Source organism: Lolium perenne, chromosome 4, assembly GCF_019359855.2.
Source record: "Lolium perenne isolate Kyuss_39 chromosome 4, Kyuss_2.0, whole genome shotgun sequence".
Classification (NCBI taxonomy): Eukaryota; Viridiplantae; Streptophyta; class Magnoliopsida; order Poales; family Poaceae; genus Lolium; species Lolium perenne.
This window is the reverse complement of record NC_067247.2, coordinates 230,342,003-230,367,048: the sequence shown is the minus strand read 5'-3', so window position 1 is coordinate 230,367,048 and position 25,046 is coordinate 230,342,003. Positions and strand designations below refer to the sequence as shown.

Genomic DNA, 25,046 nt, shown 5'->3' with positions numbered 1-25,046 from the left:
TTTATCGAACTAAAAGTAAAGTCAAGTTGCGTCATGCATCAGGTGGATGGTTACTAATTAACCTAAGCAATGTGGTTGTAGTTTTGTCCATCAGACTTACTAGAGCTCAACAAGAAGGAATTACTTTTATCTTCTTTTTGAGAATGAAATTCTCATTTTGAGAATGATCAAAAGTGAATTTCCTACAGTAGTTTCTTTCATTTCAAGTCACCGACAAGTGGATGGAAGCTTCACAACTGTGAAGGTTAGGAACAGATCGTCTTGTCGCCTCAACCACTCATTCCTTGCAGCGAGATTTCCATATGCTTGGAGCTTCTTTTTTTTCTTTTGGTTTTCTTAGGCCAAAAAATGCCAATCGTCTGGAATTGTTTAGTTTTTTCGATCCAAACAGGGCCTCAATTTCTTGCATCAGCAGAGTTCAAATCCTCCGCCAAACCTTCCATTTTTCTGCATTCAAAACCCTTCCTCAAAAGGATCCCCTTCCAAAACCCTAGACTCCCACCAAACCGCCAGACAGCCGCCGCCATCCCCAACCCAGCGCCGTCCCCCACCTCGACGCCACCCATGGCGGCGAGCGAGGCCCCGAGCGACCCGCACCGCCGGGAGCCTGGCCAGCGCCGCCCCATGTGCGCCGTCTGCACCAAGCCCCTCCGCGCCTGCCTCTGCGGCCGCCTCCGCGGCCCGCCGCTCGACACCGCCGTCGGCGTCACCGTGCTGCAGCACACCATGGAGGTCAACCACCCGCTCAGCTCCATCCGCGTCGCGCGCCTCGGCCTCCGCAACCTCGCCGTCACCCAGGTCACCGACGTCAACTACCGGGCCAGCTTCCTCCTCAGGACCCTCCACACCGCCTCCAACCTAGGAGGCGGAGAAACCGAGGCTGTTTCTAGCCAAGCTGGTGCTGAAGGATTAGAAAATGGGAAATTGAGCAATGGAGTTTCCACTGATCTAGATCGACAAGTTGGCCGTGACTCTAATGCGGATTTTGAAAGGCCAGTCTTGGCAGTAAATCAGTTGGAAAGCTCTGCAGTGGATGGCCCAAACAGAAGCGAGTCAGGCATGACAGATAAGGTAAATGGTGATATTCCTCATCCTTCAGTACAAAATAGCTTGGCTACTAGCATATGCACTGAAAACACTGAAGTTGCTGCTGCTGCTATTGGGGAAGGCTGGACCGTGGAAAACATGGAGAAGTGCTCTGTTGCATACACAGAAAAAGAGCTCAGGATCAACATTGAGCGCGGCGTGAAGCCCAAACTCAGATGGTTGTCGAGAACTCCTCTGGGCAAAGAAGCTGCCGAGAACGGTTTTACCGTCACGAAAATACAGAAGAAGAAGTCCAAGCTTACAGGGGAAGTGACGGAGCTCGAGGACTTCTCCATCACGATACCGCCACACTCAGCTCTGCTGTTTCCATGCCAGCGCGCAGTCAGCATCGATGCTTTGGATTGTCAGGTAAAACATTTGATCGTGCTGGATGGCACCTGGGCAAAGGCTCAGCGGATGTACCATGAAAATCCATGGCTGCAGCTCCTGCCGCACGTCATGCTAGATTCAGATAGGGTTAGCCTGTATAGTGAGGTGAGGCACGAGCCCAAGGCTGGGTGCTTGTCCACCATTGAAAGCATTGTTGTCACCATGAAGAAACTTGGAGAGGATGAGGAGGGGTTGGACGATGTTCTGGGTGTTTTCGAGTCAATGATCGTTGATCAGCGGCGTTTCAAGGAGGAGAATTGGAAACCAAAATTGAACTAGTGTTGGCCCCTGTTGTGTTGTCATCTATTTTTTTATTTTTACAATTTACTGGATGCATTTTCAGTCCAGACGTTCCCCATATCATTATTTCATACTGAGCCACTAAATTGGCTAGTATGGTGTTTTTGTTTGCCACCACTTTCGGGGCTGTAAGGATGGAGGCATATATACTATCAACCTTGTACTAATTGGTAACTCATTTTTCCCCGTAACCACTGAGCGGGGTGCATATGGTTACCCTCAACAGGATGATGATGCTTGTTACTTGCAGTGGTGCATGTCCTGTTCTTGTTTCTCACCAACTATATAGCTGAAAAATGTCACTTTGACCGGTGATAAAAACTTAGCTTCAATGAAACATCGAGCAAATTCCAGTTACAAACTGTCATATCAACATAAGCATTTGCATTTATTGTGGGGAGAACCAAGCATGTAATGCCTACATCCTATTCCGTTCCTGCAAATTCTTGTGGAAACTTGTACTACCTGAATTCCATAAAACAAGGGGTATGTGATATTTTTGAAAAGCCAAACAGTGCAGTGTTTGACCACGTTTGTAGAATAAACTATAAACATCTATGATGCCAAATTAACCTTATTAGTTACATCGTGGAATATATTTTACTAAAGCTATATAACGTTATAGTTGTTGATAGTTTTTCTATAAACTTAGTCAAACTTTACACTGTTTGACTTTCAAGAAAATTTATATGCCTTATATTACAGAGCTGAGGTAGTACAACAGTGTTCACCCCCTCCCCACGTGCACTCATGCGATTTGATTTCTGTTATCTTAACATCTTTTAGTTTTACAAATCAAATGTGGCCTCTGCTAAAACTTCTTTCAGTTTTCACAAACATATTAACAGACAAACTATGGAATGTGTGCATATCATTACTTCCATTCAGGTGAGTAAGGTATCATTTTCACTCGGCTTCAACATTGTAGTTATATAGAATGGTTACACACTAATATACTGATACAAACAGCAACTCCCGGTTAACCAGTATACTACAATATAGAGCAAAACGCCTCATCAGATCGTGTTTACCAAACAGTTGTACACACATATATATGGTACATGGCAAACACTTCCCAAACTATGTTACTGAACCATATATGATTGTGTTACTTGTGTAGGTGTTCTCAAGGAGACATCAGGATTTTTCGGAACTCAGGGCTGCTGTCCTGGATGCACTGTGAACCATACAGTGAATTTATCCACACGTCATCTGTTTTTACTGGTTCTTCGTCATCATTCCTGTGCCATGTCCAGTGAGCATGTGTGGAGTTAACAATCTTTAGCTCGCCATGCCCGAAGCTTGCTTCCCGGAAGACCGACCAATATGGTTTTGGATTATGGTACCTGAAGGTACCAAAATAAATATATCAATCTAGTGACACTTAAGTGATTACAATTCAGATGCATTAGCCACGAGGATAGGAGGAAGGTACCTGTGGGCCAAGCCTTCCCGGTTACCACCATCTCCGATAGTTATATGGACGGCACCACATGGATCAAGTCCACCCTTGTAGACCCGCCCCTGTACAAACAATGAAATTAATCAAATGATCATACGGAACTTCTTGTAATTGGGCTAGATGGTTGGGGGCCCAAATTTGAAAAATTGTGCAGTTAAGAGATCTGCAAGGAGTCATACCGAACGTTCATAGGCGTGCACATGACCTGCGATCATAATATCTACATGAGCGGCATATAGCAATGGCTCCATTGCACTCATCATACTGTCACCTTCACCCTGATGAGCAAAGTTGCTATTATACCATGGCACGTGGAACAGCACAATGAGCCATGGTGTCCTCTTTCTATCTATATTAACAAGATCAGCCTGCAAAGCAGAAAATAGGGGCCTTCTATCAGCAAAAATTACTAGGAAGGGTTTAAATGTTTTAAGTTAAAAGGCATTCTCTTAGGTAAAGATGAAAGAACATGCCAGCCAGAAATTAACTAGTAGTTGCACATTCAATATAAGTTTTGAGTAGAAGCGCAACTACAGATGGTTACTTTACCTTTCTAGCAAAAGTACTATTAGAGAAATACTTCAATTCTTTAGGAGAATATGCCTTCTTATTCAAGACTGATGCTCAGAAACTAGCAACAGGTCAATATGACATGGGAGTTAAGAGTTTTATGTACCTTAAGCCAAGCATACTGATCTGAACTCTCATCATAATCTGTATAAGAACCTAGCATTATAGCATGCACCCCTGCAACCTCAAATGAGTAGTACAAATTTGACGTGGATCCACTCTCTTCATAAGGCATCTTCCATCGTGCATTATATGATTGAAATCCAGACTTAAAAAATGGTATGCTCTCCTTTTCATGGTTGCCTTGTGTCACCATCCAGGGCCGGGTGCTAGCAAGTGGTTGCACCAACGTACCAAAGGAATCCCACAAATGTTGCATAAAATCAGCATAAGAAAGATCACCAGGAAGTAAAAGCATATCATATTCACATTCCTTAATGTGGTTTAGTGTTGATGTCGTCCAACTGGTTTGCCCAAGATCTCCCACAACAGCCAATGACAACGGAAATTGAGAAGGAGGTGTCTTAAGTTGGAACTCTGAACCTTGTCCTCCGCATCGGTAGTAGTATATCGTGTTGTCTTCGAGAGGTCCAATAACAACATGGTGGATCTTTCCTGAGCTATACATTAAGTAGCTGTACGATGTGCTTTCTCCATGAGATGAGGATGTGTATGTGCTGGCTTTAGTTCCATAGTCCACAACTGAAGGGACAGAGTTATCATCTGTGACCCATGTAATTCTCATGTGCTTCTCTCCTGATAGTGAAACATGCACCTGTAGAACATATTATTACATACAGTTCAGCGATTAATTATGTAATAGAAAAAAGTGCCAACACCAACAATATGAGTGTCAACTTCATAAATACTGTAGGAGTACACACAGTATTTACTGCGTACAACCGTGAACTTCTGGGACCAGATGGATTCAAGAAACTGAACACCATTTTAGGATACCCATGTGAGAAGTCCAAGAGAAACTAAAAGACATTACAAAGTAAGATATCACCACTAGTTGACACATCTTGAAGTTGATATGCTGGAGTGTGTGGAAGGCCAACACAGAGCTAAAATGTAACTAGGTGACAATATTAAGTATAAAACAGAGATGCTGCCAATTTAACAGAACATACAGTATGCTTACTTCCATCCTTTGTACTTCTGTATGACAAATTGGTCGGGCCAATCCAAGCTACAGGAAGTAATATGTACAGCACGGATGCACGGTACTCTCAAATAATGAATAGGCACAGAAGTTCACTAAACCTCATTATATCAAAACACACTATCATCCAAGATCGGAATTAAGATAATTCAGGAGACGAAATGTAACGCTTCCATGCCAGATCTAATACAGAGCAGGCAGATGAGCTCACTCGCCAAGCAAATATAGAATGGAGCAAGTAAATGAGCATCCAGCCAAAAGTAGAACTAGATATCTGAGGACAACTAGACCTGTTTTAAGACATTGGTAGTCTATAAATATTTCTGGCAACCGATACAGAGCTAAACTAATTCAGCATAAAGCAAATCAATTCGATCCTGTTTGAATTTGACCCAAAACTAGCCAGGACGACGCCGTGATCAAGAAACGGGCATTTCTTCGACTACAGAAACGTTACCAATCCCGTTCGAATTGACGACCAAATCAGGAGCAACGGGCAAGAAAATGGGCAAGACGAGAGATGTCACCTGCTGGGGATCGGAAGCGGAAGAGGAGGTTTTTTTCTTGCTCCAGGGGAAGAGGCCGAGGAGGGCCTTGCGCTGGGCGCCGGAGTTTCGGGCCGGCGGCCGGACGTAATCCTCTCCGACCGGAGCCCCTGAAGCGGCAGCTGCGCCGCAGGAGGACAAGGCGAGAGTGAGGAGAAACAGGAGGGGGAGGATTCGAGGCGGCGCAGGCGCGGCCGCGGCCGCCGGAGGCCTCCTCCGCGCTGCAGCTAGGGGTTGTTCCATCGCACCGTTTGCTTTTTCAGTTCTTTCTGGCTGTTGAGCAGCGGACAGAGAGTGGTGTTTTGTTTGCGTGTGAGCTCATCCTACTGATTTTATCGAGCACTAGTCCATCAGATTAAATCTTATTCCACCGAGTTTTCTATAGGTTTGCTTTCCTACATGTGGTCCGTTGAAGATTATATCTCCATCTTATAAGCACCCTCGAGAGAGACTCTCCACCTTGAAGTTCTTGCATAAAACATAAACATACTAGCTATGTTTTCACATTACTTTTTTTTATTATTTCTCTAAGATACTACTAATGCTTTGTGAAAAAAATATGGGTTGGGACTAAAATGTTTGTCCCAATAGTGTGGTACAGAACCAGAGTTGCCATTTGCCCTGAAAAAATCATGTGTGTGTGCCGCGGTGCCATTTGGGGACATGCGAGCGCAATATAAAAGTTACGAGCAATATCACGATTTTAATAGAAAAGCAGAATCACGTTAACATTCTTACCACTCCACTTCACTCAAAATTTTCTCAAAATTTATGGGCTGCTCTATGTTATCTCTATGTAGATTTAGATGGACGGGTCTAAAGTTCAAACACGGTAATTTAGTGGTGTCGAAAAGTTGAAGATAAAGAAGAGACAACAATGGATAAGGTGCTAGGCAACAACGTCGATAGGGAAAGTATTGCATCCACCGCCTCTCGAACAAGTCTTTGTGGCTCCTTCATATCTCAATCTTCCTATACACTCAAGGATTTAATAGGTGTAACATCTTACAAGTCTCCATGACTTAACCATCCAACGAAGATGCTTGCAAGACGGGACCTCTAGCACGCATTCGTGGTGTGTTGTGCAACTAGGCCAAGGATGCAACAATGTGTAGTGAACTGTCGGTCGCCTTCTTGAAACGGTTAGGTTGGAGGCACAACTGCGGCAAGAGCAGGAATGAGGGGCGACAGGGCCTTGAGAGTTTGCTTCTAGTAGCGGTACCTAGTGTTTATTAAGGGGTGTCGCGTTGTAACTTCTGGTGTCGTACTTTCTATATATTTTTTTGAGGGCCATACAACATCATTAAACGGAAATTCCAATGTCAACATGGGGTGAAAGGTCCACGCCACTCCAAAACCCCACTCTCCTACTTGCCACCACAATGTCACCAGCTACGGAAAGCCAAATTCTCCCGAACGGAACAACATGGCTAAGGATTTGCAGTCCCTGCCTTACCGCTTGGCCATGCCGCCAAAAAATCTGAGCGAAAATCGAGAAAATAGGAAGTATTCATCCATGTTTTCTTTAGAAAATCCCTTTTATTTTGAATATAATTCTACTTACTTTTTCCAATCTTAAAAAAGATACTGCTTTTTTTATCAAGTTTCTGTTATTCCCTTCAATAGATTCTATCTTAAAACATACATTGTTAATACAATAAAACTTTATGTTTCTTTCTATTGAGATTAAAAAGGAGAAAAGGTGGATTTATAGTCACATGCCGAAAAATTCAGAAAAAAATGGAACCATTAACTAGTATTCTACCTTTTTTTATTGCAGTAGTGAAAGACTCTTAAATAGGTATTATCCCTTCCTTTTAATGGCATAATAAAACCACCGCTCCTTGATCATGGTCTTCACTACGCCAACCGACGTGTTTGCCCAGTTGAACACCACGTCATTCACGTGCGGTACTTTCTCTGACTTATTGTAACTCTCTTCTTTTGTAATACGTCGACACAAAAGGAATTTCATTTCACCAAAAAGAATTTGGCCATTTAGCAACGGACGTGTTGATTCAAGGGTGGCACGAGTCTATGATAATAAACTCGAAGAAAGGTTATTATGTGGATGTGAAAAAGCAAAGACACCTAAGCTGGTAATGGAGGAAGTGGTAGGCAACAATGACAACAACATTTTTTAAGGAGTGCACTGCACCTGAAAAAGAAGCATTAGTCGAGGACTTGTAATGTTTACATTTTAGATGCAGGATTAGACAACTAACAGACCATTGGACTGCATCGTGATTCATGCTAGCTATAAGTTTACAACCGAGTTTTTCGGTTACACATGGGTTGCTACTGATGAAAAATGCTCCCGGTTGCTTAATGGATTCATGTTGTTGGGAAAAAGAGCATGTGACGGACTACATCATGATTCATGCTAGTTATAAGTTGCAATTCTTGATTCATGATTCATTCTAGTTATGAGTTCTTGATTCATGATTCATTCTAGTTATGAGTTCAAACTAAGAAAAATATATCAGACCGCTTACTTGAACTAAACTGAGAAAAAATATATCAGACCGCTTACTTAACCTTCTCGTGCGTATTACGGACCTTTGGACCTTTGTCATCAAATGAACTAAACTGAGAAAAATATATCAGACCGCTTACTTGAACCTTCTCGTGCGTGTTACGGACCTTTGTCGTCAAATTAAGATGCTCCATGGCGGTGCGACTCAAATCTCTCTTAGATACCGGATCCACAAAGGGAAACTACAATTTGCAATGAACGAAAGGTGTGTGTACATCTTTTCCATCTAACCCGCCGTCCACTCGTGCCATCAACAGATACTCAAATCAGCCAGGTGTGAAGCACGTCGCACTCAAGAGATACCCTTCAGCAGATGCACGCTGCACTTCAGGTGCATGAAATTCTAGACCTGCATGATTTCTCCATGAAACCTGCCCGGCACGCCAGCACTAACAGTGATCAAGAAAATAAAGCCGGTGCCATGAGCGCACAGGTCACGGTTCACACTAACTTTACCTTATAATAATAAAGATATCATTTCACACATTACAGGAAAGACACGCATATAACGGGTAATCCTAAGCATTTGCTGAAACGAGAAGCATGCATTACAGACCCAAACGCAGCTTTCGCTACAGATCAGAGACCTATGTATTGGATATACCTATGCATTGGATAAATGAACATTAAACACCAAAATTGAGCTGCAATCGTAATTTTCATAACATTTGCGTTACATTAGATTACAGACCTAGATACTGGTATGTTTGCACAAGTCAAAGCGGCTAATCATGAGCACAAAGGAAACACCGTTAACTCCAAGAGATCTTCGCATCTACAGCGTCTTCTGTTGATGTTGATGCTGATGCTGAGTAAATGCAAAGGTGGATCCCTACTTCTAATTATCGTGAACTACCTGTGGACATCAAAGAGTTTCTTGTTAGCTAGTAGAATCTATAACACGGGAATCAATACCGACAAATGGGGTCAGAAATATTTATACATGGGGCTTCCAGAGAATGGTCAGATACTACCAGGCATAGTTCTCTTAAGAACTTGCCTTCCCAGGTATACATCTAGGTAGCCCTGCAAGAGAATACATCGTAATTTTCTTTTAGCCAATAAGAACAGAAGTAGAATCCATTCTTTAAATAGGAAGAGAATATGTAAACCACCTGAACGAGTCCTTGTACGCTTTCAGATTCATCTTCTGTTAAAAATCTACGGATGGCTGCTTCTGTCCGCGGTACCTTTTGGCCCAACGTGAGGGTCACTTTATCTACGGCTTTCTTCACTATAATTCTGTGGATTTCCCGGGATAAGAGCCCTTGTTCCCACAGAGGCTTCAAGATATTCTTTATGAATTCACCAAGGGCACATCTGAAGGCATGAACTGATATGCTACTATCGTGAACACAACTTGCTTGTGGTGGCCCACTACGTGACTCGGAGATCTGAGCCTCATTTGCATTCTCCCTTCCACGCACTCCTCCAGCAAATTCGTTCTTTTCAGGTTGCTTAAACTCTTCTTCCTGCACAGCAGTTCCACTACAGGCTGAAAGGCCTTGGCTAACATCATGTGGTATGGAAACATGCCCTCCAGTAAATTCATTCTTCTCGGGTTGCTTAGACTGTTCTTCCTCCACAGCAGTGCCACTACAGGCTGAGAAGCTCTGACTAGTATCGTGTCCTATCGAAACATGCCCTCCAGTAAATTCATTCTTCTCGGGTTGCTTAGACTGTTCTTCCTCCACAGCAGTGCCACTACAGACTGAAAAGCTCTGACTAGTATCATGTGGTATCGAAACATGCCCAGTTACCTGATTAATCACTTCCTCAGGTGCCACATCTTCATCTGCGGTCATACTAGGCAAACAATTCAAGTCTGGTATCGCAAAACGTGGAGTGCTATCAGCTGGTTTTGCAACGCCATAATTTGTTATGTCAGCATCAGATTGGAGGGATATCTCTTCATTTAAAGGTACTTCAAGAACTTCAGGTAACTGATAATCATCATCTGTTTCTTCCTGATAAATGTTAATTTCAGAATCTGCCAGTTCGGGAGACCTTTGTTTGTTTCTTTTGCAATTCATGGTATCCAGCTGCACGTCTCTGCAATCACTTCCCTTGGAGCAATATTTTATGTCTCTACAAACACTTCTACAAGAGCAACCAATAGGTTTGTTTCGGTAGTTGTTTGTGGCCCCCTTATCCAAAATCGACAAGCTGAATGGAGTAGCTTCACCACACTCATTGGAACACCCATGGACCTTCACACTGCCATCATGCGGCAAGCAAACTGCAACAGTTTCTTGATCCAGCAGTGTTGGACCAGTTGTCATGCTGGCTGTTTGCTCACACAAATTGGCATCATAGTTTTTTACTTTCCTTTTAATTTCACAGCTGACACCCATTTTATATTTTCTCCTAGCATCCAAATGGTCGTTAATTGCTTTGTGCTGAGAAACATTTTGACGCACGCTACTATCAGGATGTGAAGCAACTGCTTGATCCAACTTGTTAGTATCTGAAGCCCTGTTCTGCCTAGGCTGGATTTGGCTAGTATCAAAACAGCTGTTCTGATTGGTTTGTACCATGGCATTTGGTTGAGCAGTTGAGATCATGCAGCATGAAATTTTAGTCTCTTCATTTTGCTGCGTGATTTCACCCGGTTTTGGTTCTGGCGGAACCTCCAGATTGCACTTTAGCCCTTGCTTGGCCAAGCTTTTGTTGCAATTGCTGTCACTAAGGCATCTGAAGGGCTGCTGTGGGTCTGTCTTAGCTATTTCTTCACCACGCTTTTGTAATGCATCAGGTGGCGTAGCACTTCTACATTTTCCAGAGTTGTCAAATGCTGTTTCATTTTGAGCCGTGCTTTCTGAGCTCCCTGAAGGACTCACAGGTTCATTGATATTTTCATCATCACTTTCTGAGCTACCAGAATGAGCAGATCTTTGATTGGTCTGTACTAGTTTTTCAGCTTCAGGACCACTGTCCTTCCTCAATCTTCGTGTACTTCTCCAAAGATCCAAGCATTCACGAAGTAATTCAGATGGAGTACTATCTGGTTGTTTTGCATGGACACCCTTCTCAGTGTGAGTGGCGGGAAGATGCTGCAGGTTAGGTGTGGAAACCTCTCCAGCTGCGTTCTCTGTGCAACCAACAACAATGCGCTGCTGGTCAGATTCTAGTTTCATGTTGCTACTTCCTTCACTCTGTTTTGGGTCATTTGATGAAGCTATGGTTTTGACGCTGTACTTTGGGCTTAACACATCTGAGTTCTCATTCGACTTTGTTGAGCCACAACATGTAGCAGCTGTCAATATATTCTCCGTTAGATGGCAGGTCCCTTTTGCTCCACTATGACCTACTTCATCGGTTGCTTCAGCTTTTCCTTCTCGGTCATCATTTCGTATCACATCAGAACCACCACAATGTACCTCATGATGCAGATATGGTTGCTCGTCCTGCTCTCGGATTAAACTGAATTCTTTAGGGTGCTCCTTACAACTCATACGCTTCTTAGCTCTCTCTCCAGCCAGCTGATCACCATACCTCTTCTGGCGACTCTTCTTAGCTTTCGGTTCAGACAGCTGATGCTTATACCTTGCCTGTCGACGGTCTCTCCCATGTGTACTAATGCAAGACCCATATGAATTGTTTTTATGGGAAGTCCATTTTTCCTTTGTTCTTTGTAACATCTTGGTACAATATTTACTCCTGCAATTTCGACTCATGTCCAAGCGGTCATGAAAATCTTCACCTGTAGAAAGCTCAAGTTGCGCAGGATGGATAGTGTGCAATTTATCAGATGGATTCTTCGTGTGAGCCCTGCTTACTTCATCTCTACGATGCGACCGACCAGCTGAGGTGTGATCAGGTTTACTCTTAGTGGACAAACTCTCCATGTAGGCGCGATGCCCTTCTTGATCTATCTCAGAAAAATGACTAACCAGGGAGTAAGTTGGCATATATCTTTCCTCTAGATAAGATTCATTCGGGGTGCTACTCCCCTGGTCAAACCCAAAAATCTTGCCAAGGCTTACTGTTGCATGTCCATCAGATCCTTCTGCATGATCACAACCAGGGTCAACAGACAAGCTAGTCCTCTCAGTCCTGCATTAGGAAACAAACAGTTTAAGGAATCTTTGGGTCGCAGGAACTAGAAAACATAGGAGTAGGAAAAACACAGGAATGAGGTGTCACATACTATGGACTCCTAAAGGGTCTCGAAACATAGGAATTTTTTAAAGATGACTTTGGGTGGTTTATTCATAGGAAATGAAGAAATGAATTTTCGAGGAATGAGATGACAGCTAAGAGAGATATAGAGAGGGTGCATTGAACTTCTCGAAAGAAAAATGAAATGGCGTCTGAGGTCAAGTTGGTTTTTGTATGAAATTGATGTCATAGCAAAGAATTACATCGGAATTTGAGAACCTCAATTCTATGATAGGAAAAAATTCTTAAGTATTGGAATCCTCCAAAATTGCAATTGATAACCTGCTACACAAGGAAGCCCTTGACCAGCAGAAATAATAGTACAAAAGTGCATCCCTCGATGAAATTACTATAGCAGCTACCCAATATTCTACCCTGTCTCTGAATCATGAAATTCCATCAAGAAATCTACATTTGAACAAGTAAAGCTAAACAACATAATGAGCATGACATGAAATCTATGACTTAAATTCATATGCTAATCCAAATAATAACCTGCTGACTGTATGCACAGGGTTGTTGACGTTTGCACCACGATGGGGTCGCTCCCATGCTGTGCGTTCTTTCTGACGAAGGGTTAACTGCTGCCACTCATATTGCTCACTGCAGCTATATCCTCCAGAAATGAGTCCAAAGGGTAGCCTGTTTGAACCCATTAATTCTGCAACTACTGAAACAAGACGACACTGACAATGCACAACCCTATATCATATATGAGATGGAGAAGTCAACTAACAATTCCCAGAAAATCATTTGATGGCTTCTTGCAATGTTTCTTCACCTGCAAGAGCATATAGCAGATCAAAACACAGATCCCTTTCAAGGATTACTTTCTGGACCCTACTTTTGTCGCTTTGTTCCACTCAATCCTAAACTATCAGGCATCAGCATAAAAAGCCAGTTAGGAATACAATTGAATAATGAAGTATCTGGCCAAATGGAGATTTTCCATGGTACTATAGCTAGATAACTATGATATAAGAGAAAACAAAATATACACATTGCATAACGAGTGTTTAAGTTGTATTCCAACTTGCTAATAACGCATTGCAAATAACATCACAAGTGTAAAGTCCAAATCATGGCATCATGCTTACTTCTTTATTCATTTAGTGGTCGATATTAAGGGCACATATAGCGCAAACCTACACATGCTATTGCGCTTGCCTTTTGGCTACGGCATTGTGCAACCAAAATCTAAAAAATATACAAATGGCTCACACGCTCGTCAAGCAATTTATGCAAACAAAAAAAATCAACAGTGCTGCTAGGAATAAAAAAGTGACTGAAGTCATAAGTTCAAAGTAAGAGATCAGAAGCTAACGTACTACTCAGTCCTCCCATAAGATTCATGACCCTTGTGGTTCATTCCTGTTGTGCAGAGTTTGAACGTTGAGTTTTGTTCCATATGGTGATATGTGACTTAAAACAAACCCCGACATATGTGCTAGGATCCTTTTAGCTAATTCAATGACCTAACTAAAGGACTACATCATAGGACCTAAGAAAACAGTTCGCAAAAGATGCAACCCTAGATATGTTCGGTAAAATGTCTGAACAGTAAGCTGGTATAAACCATAAACTGGTTCAACTAAAAGTAACACCTGTTTTTTGTGTGCGATAGATTTCGTACAGCCTATCTGGCATCACAGAATTTCCAAAGACATGAGTTATACTGCAACCATTTTTGGACTACCAATTCTGTCATAAGTTACAAAGCTAGATTCAATCATCTCTCAGACTGCTATTTAAACCATCTTCACAACCAGTTTTCATCAGTAGTATTATAATGATGTCCAGCTGATGAATCATCACTGCCTCGTTCATTGCACAAACAGCATAATGAGTTTGCAGTTAATATTCTGCAATGTTACTCTTAATTTGCTACTCCATCCGATCCATAATAAGTGTTGGGGATCTAGTAAAAACTTGTACTAACTTTGTACTAAATCTCCGACAGTCATTATGGATCGGAGGGAGTAATAATTTTTTCGTTGCTAGTTTAGCACATTTAAATTACTTCCAATAAAATGCAATGATTATACTGCATCATTTATGTAACCAAGAATGATCAAATTCAGAACATATACAGCCAATTCGGTTCAAATGTTACTCTCTTCAAAAAAATATAGTTAACAACACGGATCTAAATCACCGCCAATTTACAAATACAGGAATAAACATAATTTGTAACTATTCCCCTCCAAAACTAGAGAAATTATGCCAATTTATCAATGCTCAAGTGAATCACGACCAAAAACGGATTGTATTTGTCAGAGGGAAGGGGGCGCAATGAAATAATTAATTGTTATACGACCAACTAATTAGCATTTAATGTATTATTTACTGTGCATCATACTAATATGTCCATTTAATTTAAAATTAATTAAGTATAACTTACATCATGATGATGTTCAACAATGCTTTATAAATATTACATATAGCGATGAATTCAATTTAACATAGAGAATAGAAGGTTTTACAATTAAATAAGGCGGCCAATTAATATGAAAATAATCAGTTAAAGCGTCGGAGACCAACATAGTCTGTACAAATAGGCTGTTTTTTCAGCAAACTATCGACAACCAAAGCATATCTATATATATAGACCCTCGTTATTTATTCATTGCACAGTAAAAGCAACGTTTAGATTGAATTGGAGTACGTGGGTGCACAACCAGTTGTCAAGGTACAACCGGGGCACTACATTGATAAACCCTACAAAACTGATCTGATAGTATCACGTTAGGTTCCTCAGTTGGGCTGGTGGCCACAGTCCGTCTAGTAGGCCTAGGTTGTCTAGGCGGTGCCTAAGAGACATAACTCTTATTTCTATTAATGCATCGAGACATAAAGCTTTTGTGTTTTCTAGAGAAAAACAGGTGGGGGTCACTAGGCGAAGAAGAAACTGTAGAGGAAAAAGGCAACATTGTAAGGATGGAGGGCTGCTGCGTGCTGACATGGCTTATCCAAACCATCCCATCTCTTCAATGCACTAACTAAACTGGTTGGCCATCTTCTGCCACACTACTAGCAAATTAGCAACCAGCAGCATAAGTACCAAGTGTTGTGTTGGTGATAGCTTCTCCATACACTCTTCTCATTTCCGGCCTACTCCTCTACTAAACGCACTAAAATCCGACAGGAAGAATGGTGCGGCGCGTGGATCCATGGATGTGGCAGCGGCGCACCTCAACTCGAGCCATGGCGGCGTGATCCGGTGTTCGGGCTATGTGTATGCACACCTCGTCTGGCCTAATCAAGACGGTGACCACCATGGAGCACGTAGGTTGTGTCTAGGAGGTGAATGCATCCAAAACATAAACTAGTGCTACACATGCAAGACCATGCACACGGTGCCTCCCAGGTAGTAGAAGAGAAGCGCCAAGCAATGGAAGCACCGCCAGGCCCCAAAACAAAGTTAGTTGAGCGACAGAGAAAGGGTGTGCTCTTTGTGGCCACACAACAATGGAGGCACAGAGAAAGCATTCCTCAAGATGTGTAATGAATTACCTACTACTACTAGCGCAATTATTAGTTGGGAAAAGAAACGAGTAATTGCCATGGAGGCCGCCAAAGAGGCGTGAAGTCCCTTTCTCATGGGCACATCAGAGAGTGATTTTACCTTGGCCGAACCGAAGATGTTTGCGTCTGGAATTTTGTGACAGATCAACCTGAAAGCAAGTAGTCAGATCAGAACTCGGAGAGAGTACAAAGGCTATTCGAGTGAAGACAATAAAAAGTTGGATTCGTCGAGTGGGGAGTGGACCTACAGCCCGACCAGCTGCTTGACTTGAGTTTATAGGCTTATTTATATTATTATTTTGTCGAGCATAAACCTCGCCGTCCTGGTCCAAGAATTTGGGCTCCTATTCATTAATTTGTTGGGGCACCTTGTCGATTTTCCTTTTGAAAGAACTACTAATACAAGAAACCCTCGGTACGAAGATGCAACGAAAAGGAAGCAGATTTTCCAAGAAAGAAAGAAAGAAAGAAAGAAAGAAAGCAGCCAGCAGAAGGCAACAATAAACCGATCTTCCATGGGGGGAAAGAGCGCAAAGAAGCCAAAATCTGGAGACGGGGAGAGGGGGGAGAGGAGAATGCAAAGAACTGGAGGCGATCGGCGGCGGCATCGTTGCGCCGGCAAGCAAACCCTAACCACCACCAAGATCGCGCAAAACGGAACAGAAAAAGAATCGTAACTAAAGCTACTAAAAAGAGGCCGTGATGATCGGGCTTACCAGGACAATGTGACGTGCTGGGTCTTTTTCGGGTAAGAGCAGGGCTTGGAGAGCGCCGCCGCCGCCGCCGAGGCGGAGGAGAGGTGGGGGACGGCGGAGAGCAGAGGAGCGAGGGAGCGGCGAAGATTGTGTATATCCCAGTTGGTTTTTTTGTTGCTAGTAAAACCCGGGGAAGAGGGGTAGGGAGTAGAGAGGAGGCGTGCGCGAGGAGGGATGGCGGCCGTGTCAGTGTGTGTTGACTGTTGAGTCGCGTGGAGATTCGGGCCCATGTATCGTCACGTCGCTACTCGGGGCTCCACCGCAATTCACGGTCAAAAGCGCCTTCTCTCTCTCCCTCCCTCGCCTCGCTCATCAATGTTTGCTTGCTCCTGTGGTTTTGCTCTGCACGCTGGCCACAGACCCGCAGTGAATACCGCCAATGCTCGTTACACCCTGTATTATTGTCTTTATTAGTATAATACCATAACTGCAATGACATGTATTTGTCCAAAATAAATCACAGGCATAGGTCTCCATCCGACTTCCCCATCCACATACGGTAATGTCTGTCAAAATCTTTAATTTATTTGGTAGTTTATGAAGGATTTTCTGATGCGAATACTTAAGTCATACTACCTCTGGTCTTCTTTAATTGACGCCGGGATAGGCTAAGTTTGGCTCTCCTCCGTGTCAATTTAATCCGACCGGAGGGAGTAGTTTGTTTAGTAGTTGCATAAAGCTTAGCTTTACCCTTACCATTTGTTTACATGGTGACATTACCTCTCATCATTCACTTGCCACACAGTTGAATCAACGCGCATTTTTTCATGTATATCTTGAATCATGGTTGTGTTTGATTAGAAAGGTGTAGGTGAATCATAGGGAGACTGAACCAACTCACTTGCCCCACGTGCAAGGTTGCATCGCTAGACCTGCTTTGAGGTCATGTTTTGGGTGGCTCCCTGCAAACAGCCAATTCGATGCTTTAAGAACCGCGTTGGACACAAGGTAGTGGAAGCTCAGCCAATCAATCAGCCCGTTTCAGTCTCCCAGAGCCTGGCTGGAGGATGTGCGACCTACCAAACGTGTCATTGGTGCAGACAGTAATAAACTTCATGTTTATTTTTAAGTTTATCATTTATTTTGTAGGTGCTGCGTTCCTCAATATGAGATTCCAAGAAAAGCTCAGAAGCACGTGTTGAGACATAAAAATAAATAAAGAATAATTTCTAGTCTTGCCTCTAAATATGACTAGCTCATTAATTTGTTGTTAGATGATCAAGCTTTTCTGATCATGTGCATTGTTATTGTACTAAACAATAGCACCAAACAAACCCAAGTCGGTGATATACTATGAGACATATTCATCATTTTTAATTGCAATATCTTTAAGTGCTATCGTATGTAAAAGTCCTTAGACCATGAGCATATTATAGAAACCTCATGTTGGAAGGAAAATGCGTTGATCTTATAAAGCCTCGCTAATTAAACCTACGTGTAGGGAAAGTTAAAATTCTAGTATACCCGTATGTATGGGAACTTAATGATTCAAGAGTGGGATTTGTTCCTCTTGACGAAGGAGGGATATGATTTGTGCCCTCTCGGTATTGTGATGTCAAAGTAATATATCTACGCAGACAACATGTGATATTGATCACAAGACATCATGAGTATACACCAAACGAGAAACGGAGTATTGATACCAGTTAACAAGTATTGTGATCACGAAGTTGATTCTCGAGAATACTTGAAGTCTCACCTTAGGTTATCAATATATCGTGAGGCAAAGGGATTAACATATGTATCAACACGTAAGGTTTGTTTCGCTATATCTTCGAGTATGCAAAGGAGCCATCATGGACGTCTAGGTCCCAACATAGGTTATTGATCCGTAGGTGTTCGGTATGATGATTGTGCATTAGCGAGCCTTTCGGTCACACGCTTAAGGTTGTATGGTATGTGGTGAGAGTTCTATATATGGTATGTGGTTGCGAGAAGATATTCGAAATAGTTCCGACATTTTATAAATAATAAAGAAACTATCAGAATCACTTCGAGGTTGTCGAAAGTGATTGGAGGTGACATTGTAAGTGTTCGGGGGTTTTCATATATATGGAATTATTGCTGAAGTCATTTTGATGATATTCCATATAGGAGGAAACCCAATTACTATGAAGTCCAGAGTGTGCGGAGGTCATGAGAATAAGAGAGTGAAGTGTTCTGGTGGGAGAGACAGGATGGTGCCTAGCTGAGCTGCTAGGACCCTCAAGGGACCATGGTTGAAAGGATCGTATGGCGCACATGTAGAGGGGGTGAATAGGTGCTACCTAATTTTTAGTTCTTTTTCAATTAAGGCTTCACGCAAAGGTAAATTCTCTAGATATGCAACTATGTAAATTTACCTAGATGACAAGATAAACAACTAAGCAAGATATAGTGATGCAATAAAAGAGAGATCTAACTGAGAGTGGAGACACAAGGGATGATTCCCGTAGCATTCCTTTTGAGGGTAAGTACGTCTATGTTGGAGGGGTGTGGTCGCCTCAAAGACCTAAGCATCGCCACAAATGCCTCACCCTATTCTCCGGTGAGCAATGCCACAAAGGCCTAGCTCACTTGTCCACTAAGGGATTTCCTCGAGGCGGAAACTGGGCCTTTACAAGGTTCTTGGGGCACACATCCACAACTAAATTGGAGGCTCCTAATAGTTGTAACAACACAACAACAAGATCAAATCAAGTAATAAGAACTAGGGTTTCCAAAATAAACACTAGCAAAGGGGCCCTCAAGCAAATGAGGGAGAAATGCAAATCGCTTCGGTGAAGATGTAGATCGGGGTCTTCTCCTTTGATTCTCCAAAGATCAAGAGCTTTGGGTGGTTGAGGGAGGAGATCTGACGATTTTTGTGGCTCAGATTAATGGTGTGTTCTTGGGGAGAAGGAGCAACTTTCCAAGGTAGAAGAAGGGTCCCTTAAATACCCCTCAGTCAAATCTACCCGCTGGAGATGTTTCAGCAGCAGTGCCAACCTCCAAACCCCAATAGTGTTGCCCCGTAGAAACTAGGGTATTTGGTCGAAAGTGTCCAGGCGGCAGTGTCGGCCTGATGCAGGCGGCAGTGCTGGGCTGCTTCCACTGGCAGTGCCGGCCTGGAACAGCCGACTGTGTCGGGCTGCATCCACCGGCAGTGCCGGCCTCTTGACAATGGCAGTGCCGGCCTGGGGCAGATTCAGCACATTTCTTTTCTTCCTTTATGGGGGATCAATTTCAATGGAGGTGACCACTTACTTCATCTGCACACTTAGCATCCCGTTAAATTATCACGGGCGTTGTTGTCAAACACACAAAACCCTAGAGATCATGAAATGTTCTTTCAATGGTGCCCTTCCTCCGGAAGGGGGGAGTAGGGTTTGGGAGGTGGGCCGTCTCACCCAGGCCGAACCGATCATGGTAAGGTGGCGGTGGCCAACCTCCTTCCCAAGTTGGTAGCCCATATCCACCTATAAATATAAGTGCACCCACCTCAAACTATGTGAAATTTAATTTCCAACTACTTCTCTCACGGCCCTTTGCTTGGCCTTTCTCTCTCCCTCTGCACATATGCACGTTGTAAGACGGTGTGTCGTCAGGGCGTCGGGGGTCCTTCGTGGTAACCCGCATCGCTCCAACGGTGACTATCTTCCCCTCAAGGAAGTGAACATCGGGATACATCATAGTCTCCACGTGCTTCAGTTATTTCTATCCCATTTATTATTCTATGATGGGAATCTTGCTTGAAGTTGATTATTGCTTCATGTAGGTTTTTCATCTAGTTTGCATTAGGCCACATAATTTTATCCACACAAGCCTAAAATTGTAAATAAAATTAATAAAAGTTTGTAGAACCTATTCACTCCCCTCTAGGTTACCCTCTCTATCCTTTGAGGCCTCTCTTGATTTTAGCATCTTTCAATTAGATTGTGAATGGCAATAGTTATATTTGGAGTGCTTCAGTATTCTCCATGTGGATAATATTTATGATAATCTTATAATTCAGCTACCCCTTTGTTTATCCGGCCACAGTTAAGGATCTTTGGATTCCCAACCAGAAAAGTTGGAATGTGGATTTAATAAAATCTTTGTTCACACCTAAAACTGATATTGATATTCTTGAGACTCCTATTGTTAATACTGATGGAAAAGATACTCTTGTTTTAAAACTAACCCCTTCAGGTGTTTGTTCATCGAAAAGCGCTTATAAGCACTGTTTTAATATCTTGGTTTGCCTACTAACCACATACCAAAATTTGTACGTCCACAGATTGTTAATTTTCTCAATGAGGTATGGCAAGAGAAACAAATGGCGCCAAGAGTCCATACTTGTGGTGACCCTGCATACCATTGCATGTTGTAGTATGCTAGTCGTGGATATAACAGTTGCGAAGTACCAATCCACAAATATTACATCCCTCAGAGTGGTATAACAGAAACATAGCTTGTCCTGTATTACTCACTTAATATTACAAGCCACAAATACACATCACAACAGAGCTCCTCCTTGGTCCATAGAGAACAACTCGGTAGTTCTAGTTGAACTCTACTAAACCTATAAGCTAGTGGTAGAAGTAGGCTAAGTACCATGACTACTCAAGCAGCTTTATTCTATAGTGTTCGGTGTTGCTCGACTACTACTAAGATAACGAATCTGCTCTTTATGCCTCCTCGTCAGCTTCCTTCGTTCTGTAGTCAATCTGTAGGGATTCGTAGCATAGAAAACAAAAATTTCCTACCGCGAGAACGAAATCCAAGCCAAGATGCAATCTAGAAGACGGTAGCAACGAGGGGATAACGAGACTAACCCTTGAAGATTTCCAAAGCCTACGAGATTAGATCTCGTTGTTGCAGAAGATGATCACTTGCCGCTTTCAAAAGTGCGTAGAAGATCTTGATGGTGCCACAATCGGGCAGCACCTCCGTACTCGGTCACACATGTAATATCCCAGGTAATGGGGTTACAAAATTAGAGGAAACAGATGTGTGCATTGCATTCATGCATAGAAAATCTGGGGAATTTTCGCGCTTTAAAGTAAAACAGTCACAGTAACTGAAGTTTCACTTGACCTTGGTGGAATTGAAGTAGCTCATCAAGTCAAGCGCTATAAACCTCAATGTGACTTTGTTAAAACTTTGTTTTGGGTAGAGATGATTTGATCTAAGGGGTTATATCAAATGGAACTAATAATCAACACAACAACACCTTACTCAATGATCAATTGCTTAATCTTATAAAAGATTATAATATGGTAATCCTTGCTACAACATATGAACATCCATTTAATTGGAAATCAAGTAACAAAAATTGGAGAAACTATTCTTCACTTATCTTCTCCATGTCTTAAACTAATCCTTGAACCTACCATGAACCTCATGGTATTCATTCTATTTCAATCTTGGAAACAAGACAAGGAGATTAACTCTAGAAATATATATCCTTCTCCATTCCAAATAGTTAAGAATCAAACCCAGAGAGGTGAGAGTTCTATTATAATTATTAGAGAAGCATTAACAAACCTTGAGTTAAACCTTGGATATGCATCCAAGTATTCTAATCATCATCTTCAAGAGAAACCCTAGTGTATTATTCAAGTACTTCCCCAAATGAGAGAGAGACCACTCATACTAATCTTAGTTTTACCTATTCAAGAATAAAGGACAACCTTTGAACTAAAGTATTAAGAGATTAACCATTTCATCTTGAAGTAGTGAGATAACCAAATACCAAATGGAATGAGACTATATCCATGAATTAGTGAAATAAGGATAGGACTAATCCAATTAAGTTAGACAATTGAATCTTTAGCTCAGCAACCTAAATAAATATTAGGAGTACACCATAAACCCTAGAATCACCATCCCTATATGAGAGAGAGCTCAAGCTTTTGTACTACACTCAAGTTAGTTGAGACAATACTTGAGTTTGAAGGAAAGAACTATCCATATACCCAGATGATAATATCAACATTGTCTAAGTAGAACCCTAGCATAATATCTCAGGTATTCTCCTGGGATATAAACTAATGAGACAACCATAGAAGTTCCATTCTAGAAAGTGAACTAGAAGTACTATACCCTAGTTGATCAAGACAATGCTTGATCATAGAAGTGAGAAACTCATTTCATAAGAGATACTTTAGGAAGCCAAACCTTGATCATTATCAATTGGTGAATGATCATAAACCCTAAGAACTTGAGGTATGTGAGGATAAGTTAAACCCTACTAGTATAAGTAGATCCCATTTACACATGAAATTATAGGGAGATCACCAGTAAGAAACTCTAGACTTATATCCCAACCTTAACTTGTGAACCACTTGGTGATCACAATTAGAATCCTACCATATCTATATTTCATAAATTAATGAACCTAAGAAAACCTTAGAGTTAAACTCTATATTTTATATGGTGAGAAACCAATCACCCATAAAACCAAAGTTAACTATAAAAAGAACCATAACCACTTAAGTTACTTCAACAATAGATTAAGGATAATAATAATAGAAGTCTATTAGCAAAAGATAACACCAATTCTCAGATCCTTAGTAACTAGAGGAGCACATGGAATACTAAGCAAGTAACCATCTTATCATGGTTAGGGGAGATTAACCCTAGCACATGCAATATGGTGTCATTTTATCTCTATAACCTAGAATTATAACTCAACCCTAGTTTGAGTATCACTTGGGTGATCACAAATAAAACCAGACCATAATTAAGATTCACACCAAGTGCCATTAAGTAACTATAATTAGAACTCCAGAATTGCACTTTAATTAAATCCTATGCTTAATTATGGAGCATAAGATGAACCTAGTCTAAACCCTACAACTTAAACCTATATGGTGGTGATTAACCACCTATCATTATATTTAAGACCAAACCATGATGAGAGTAGAATTACCCTAGGTATTTCAAGGTGTTATTGAAAATAACTCTAGTGCTACCTTTGAAATAGGGTTATACTAAAACTTACAAGACCTTAACAAATAGATGCTCACATAAAATGTTATGCAAGTAATCAAGTTATCAAATATGAAGTCAAGTCCTTAGAAATATTTAGCAGATGAAATCATGACATTAAATCACTTCTTATTAGGAATCCATAAGCAAATATTACTTTCAAATTATTTCTTACAAAGAAATACTAAACAAAACTCTACCTATCACTAAGTAACAAAACTATCATTTTAGAAAACAAATTGAATGTTTCCAATGATAATACTCAGCTTCATGTCCATATGGAAGTTTAATCCAAATATCAATACTAATTAATAAACCAATGTTATAGTATTTTATTAAAGTTGTTAATACATCACGAAATACTTTGTAGAACCCTGGACTGATATTTGTATGAATTATAGTGAGCAAGATCTGCAAAATAGAACAGAATTCAAATTTAAATTCTAAACAGAATTATAAAACAGAAAAAGGAAAATAGATAAAAGAAAGAGAGGGGAAAGAGCTTACCTGGCCGGAGAAGCCCAGCAGCAACCCACCTCGGCAGCCCAACACACAGCCCAGGTCCAGCCCAACTCCCACACAAATCAGTCCACATACCGTTTCACTTTGGATAAACACGAGGAGGAGATCATCGTCTTCGTTTCCTCCTCTGCTCGAGCCTCTGCTCGACAGCACGACGAAGAAGCCACGTCCCGGCCGCCATCTCTGACTCCTGTGACCGTCGACGACCCTCCTCAACCGTATAAATACCCCGCCACAATCTCCATCGCTCGCGTTCTTCTATTTCTTCCAATTTCTGAAACCCTAACCGCTCGGACACCGACCATCGCCGTCGTTTGGGGATGCCCTAGACCTCGCCGTTACCACCGCTGAAACCGCCGTCCTCGACATGCTCTTCCTGCAAGAGGAATCGACCCCGATTGGACCGTAGCGCCGCCGTCGAGCTCGTCTTCTCTGACGATGGGAGCGGGCGATTCCGGCGAAATAGGCCCCGGCAAGCCACGCCGTCAAGCGCGTCGTGCTCACGGTGAGCTACCGAGTCCCCAGAGCCTCCTAGCCCTCTCCCTAGCATCCTGCAACGCCCCAGCACCGTGCACCCGCAAGTTTTTCCGCTCGGCCTCGTCGCCGGCGAAGCTCCGGTGACGATTAGCCGGCGGCGCCACCACTATTAGGTTCGCCTAGATGTCCTCTCGCGATTGAGCACACGCACGGGTCCGCGGGAGGCCTCCAACGCCGGCGACCCTCGCCACTGGCCGCCGGTGAAGGCCCTGGTTGCCACCTCACCGCCACGGGGGCAGCCAGCGTGGACACGGCCCACCAGTCATGGACTGTGTGGGTGTGCTGTGCGGGTAGATTTAGGATTTTCGTTTAATTTTAAATACAGAAAATTGCTGAAACTTTGCAAATGCTTAGAAAATTCATAAAAACTCAGAAAAATACATATAAGATATCAAAATTCTTATAAAAGTAAACTCTATCCAATAAAAATATAAAATGAAATTTTTATTTTTAATAAAAATTCAATTATTTAATACTTGTTATTTAAGTCTTTAATTTTAATTCTAAATACAATTAAAATTCAATAATTAGTAAAAAGTTCATAAAATAAATAAAAACC

At 42.1% G+C, this 25,046-nt stretch overlaps 3 protein-coding genes across 3 annotated transcripts; 1 reads left to right on the top strand and 2 right to left on the bottom strand.

Moving 5' to 3' along the window:
• The first annotated feature begins 295 nt into the window (after positions 1-295).
• On the top strand, positions 296-2,001 carry LOC127326118 (uncharacterized). Its single transcript, XM_051352981.2, has one exon. The coding sequence runs from the start codon at positions 349-351 to the stop codon at positions 1,753-1,755; it is 1,407 nt and encodes a 468-aa protein (XP_051208941.1). The 5' UTR covers positions 296-348; the 3' UTR covers positions 1,756-2,001.
• A 629-nt stretch (positions 2,002-2,630) lies between these two features.
• Positions 2,631-5,827, bottom strand: LOC127326165 (purple acid phosphatase 18). Its single transcript, XM_051353029.2, has 5 exons — positions 5,501-5,827; positions 3,915-4,583; positions 3,418-3,606; positions 3,212-3,300; positions 2,631-3,122 (listed from the first exon to the last, which is right to left on the bottom strand). Exons 1-5 carry the CDS (start codon positions 5,759-5,761, stop codon positions 2,903-2,905), a joined length of 1,428 nt encoding a protein of 475 aa, XP_051208989.1. The 5' UTR covers positions 5,762-5,827; the 3' UTR covers positions 2,631-2,902.
• A 2,821-nt stretch (positions 5,828-8,648) lies between these two features.
• Positions 8,649-16,638, bottom strand: LOC127326105 (uncharacterized). Its single transcript, XM_051352962.2, has 6 exons — positions 16,457-16,638; positions 15,841-15,889; positions 12,711-12,996; positions 9,170-12,110; positions 8,998-9,080; positions 8,649-8,910 (listed from the first exon to the last, which is right to left on the bottom strand). Exons 3-5 carry the CDS (start codon positions 12,869-12,871, stop codon positions 9,018-9,020), a joined length of 3,165 nt encoding a protein of 1,054 aa, XP_051208922.1. The 5' UTR covers positions 12,872-12,996; positions 15,841-15,889; positions 16,457-16,638; the 3' UTR covers positions 8,649-8,910; positions 8,998-9,017.
• Between the last annotated feature and the right edge of the window lie 8,408 nt (positions 16,639-25,046).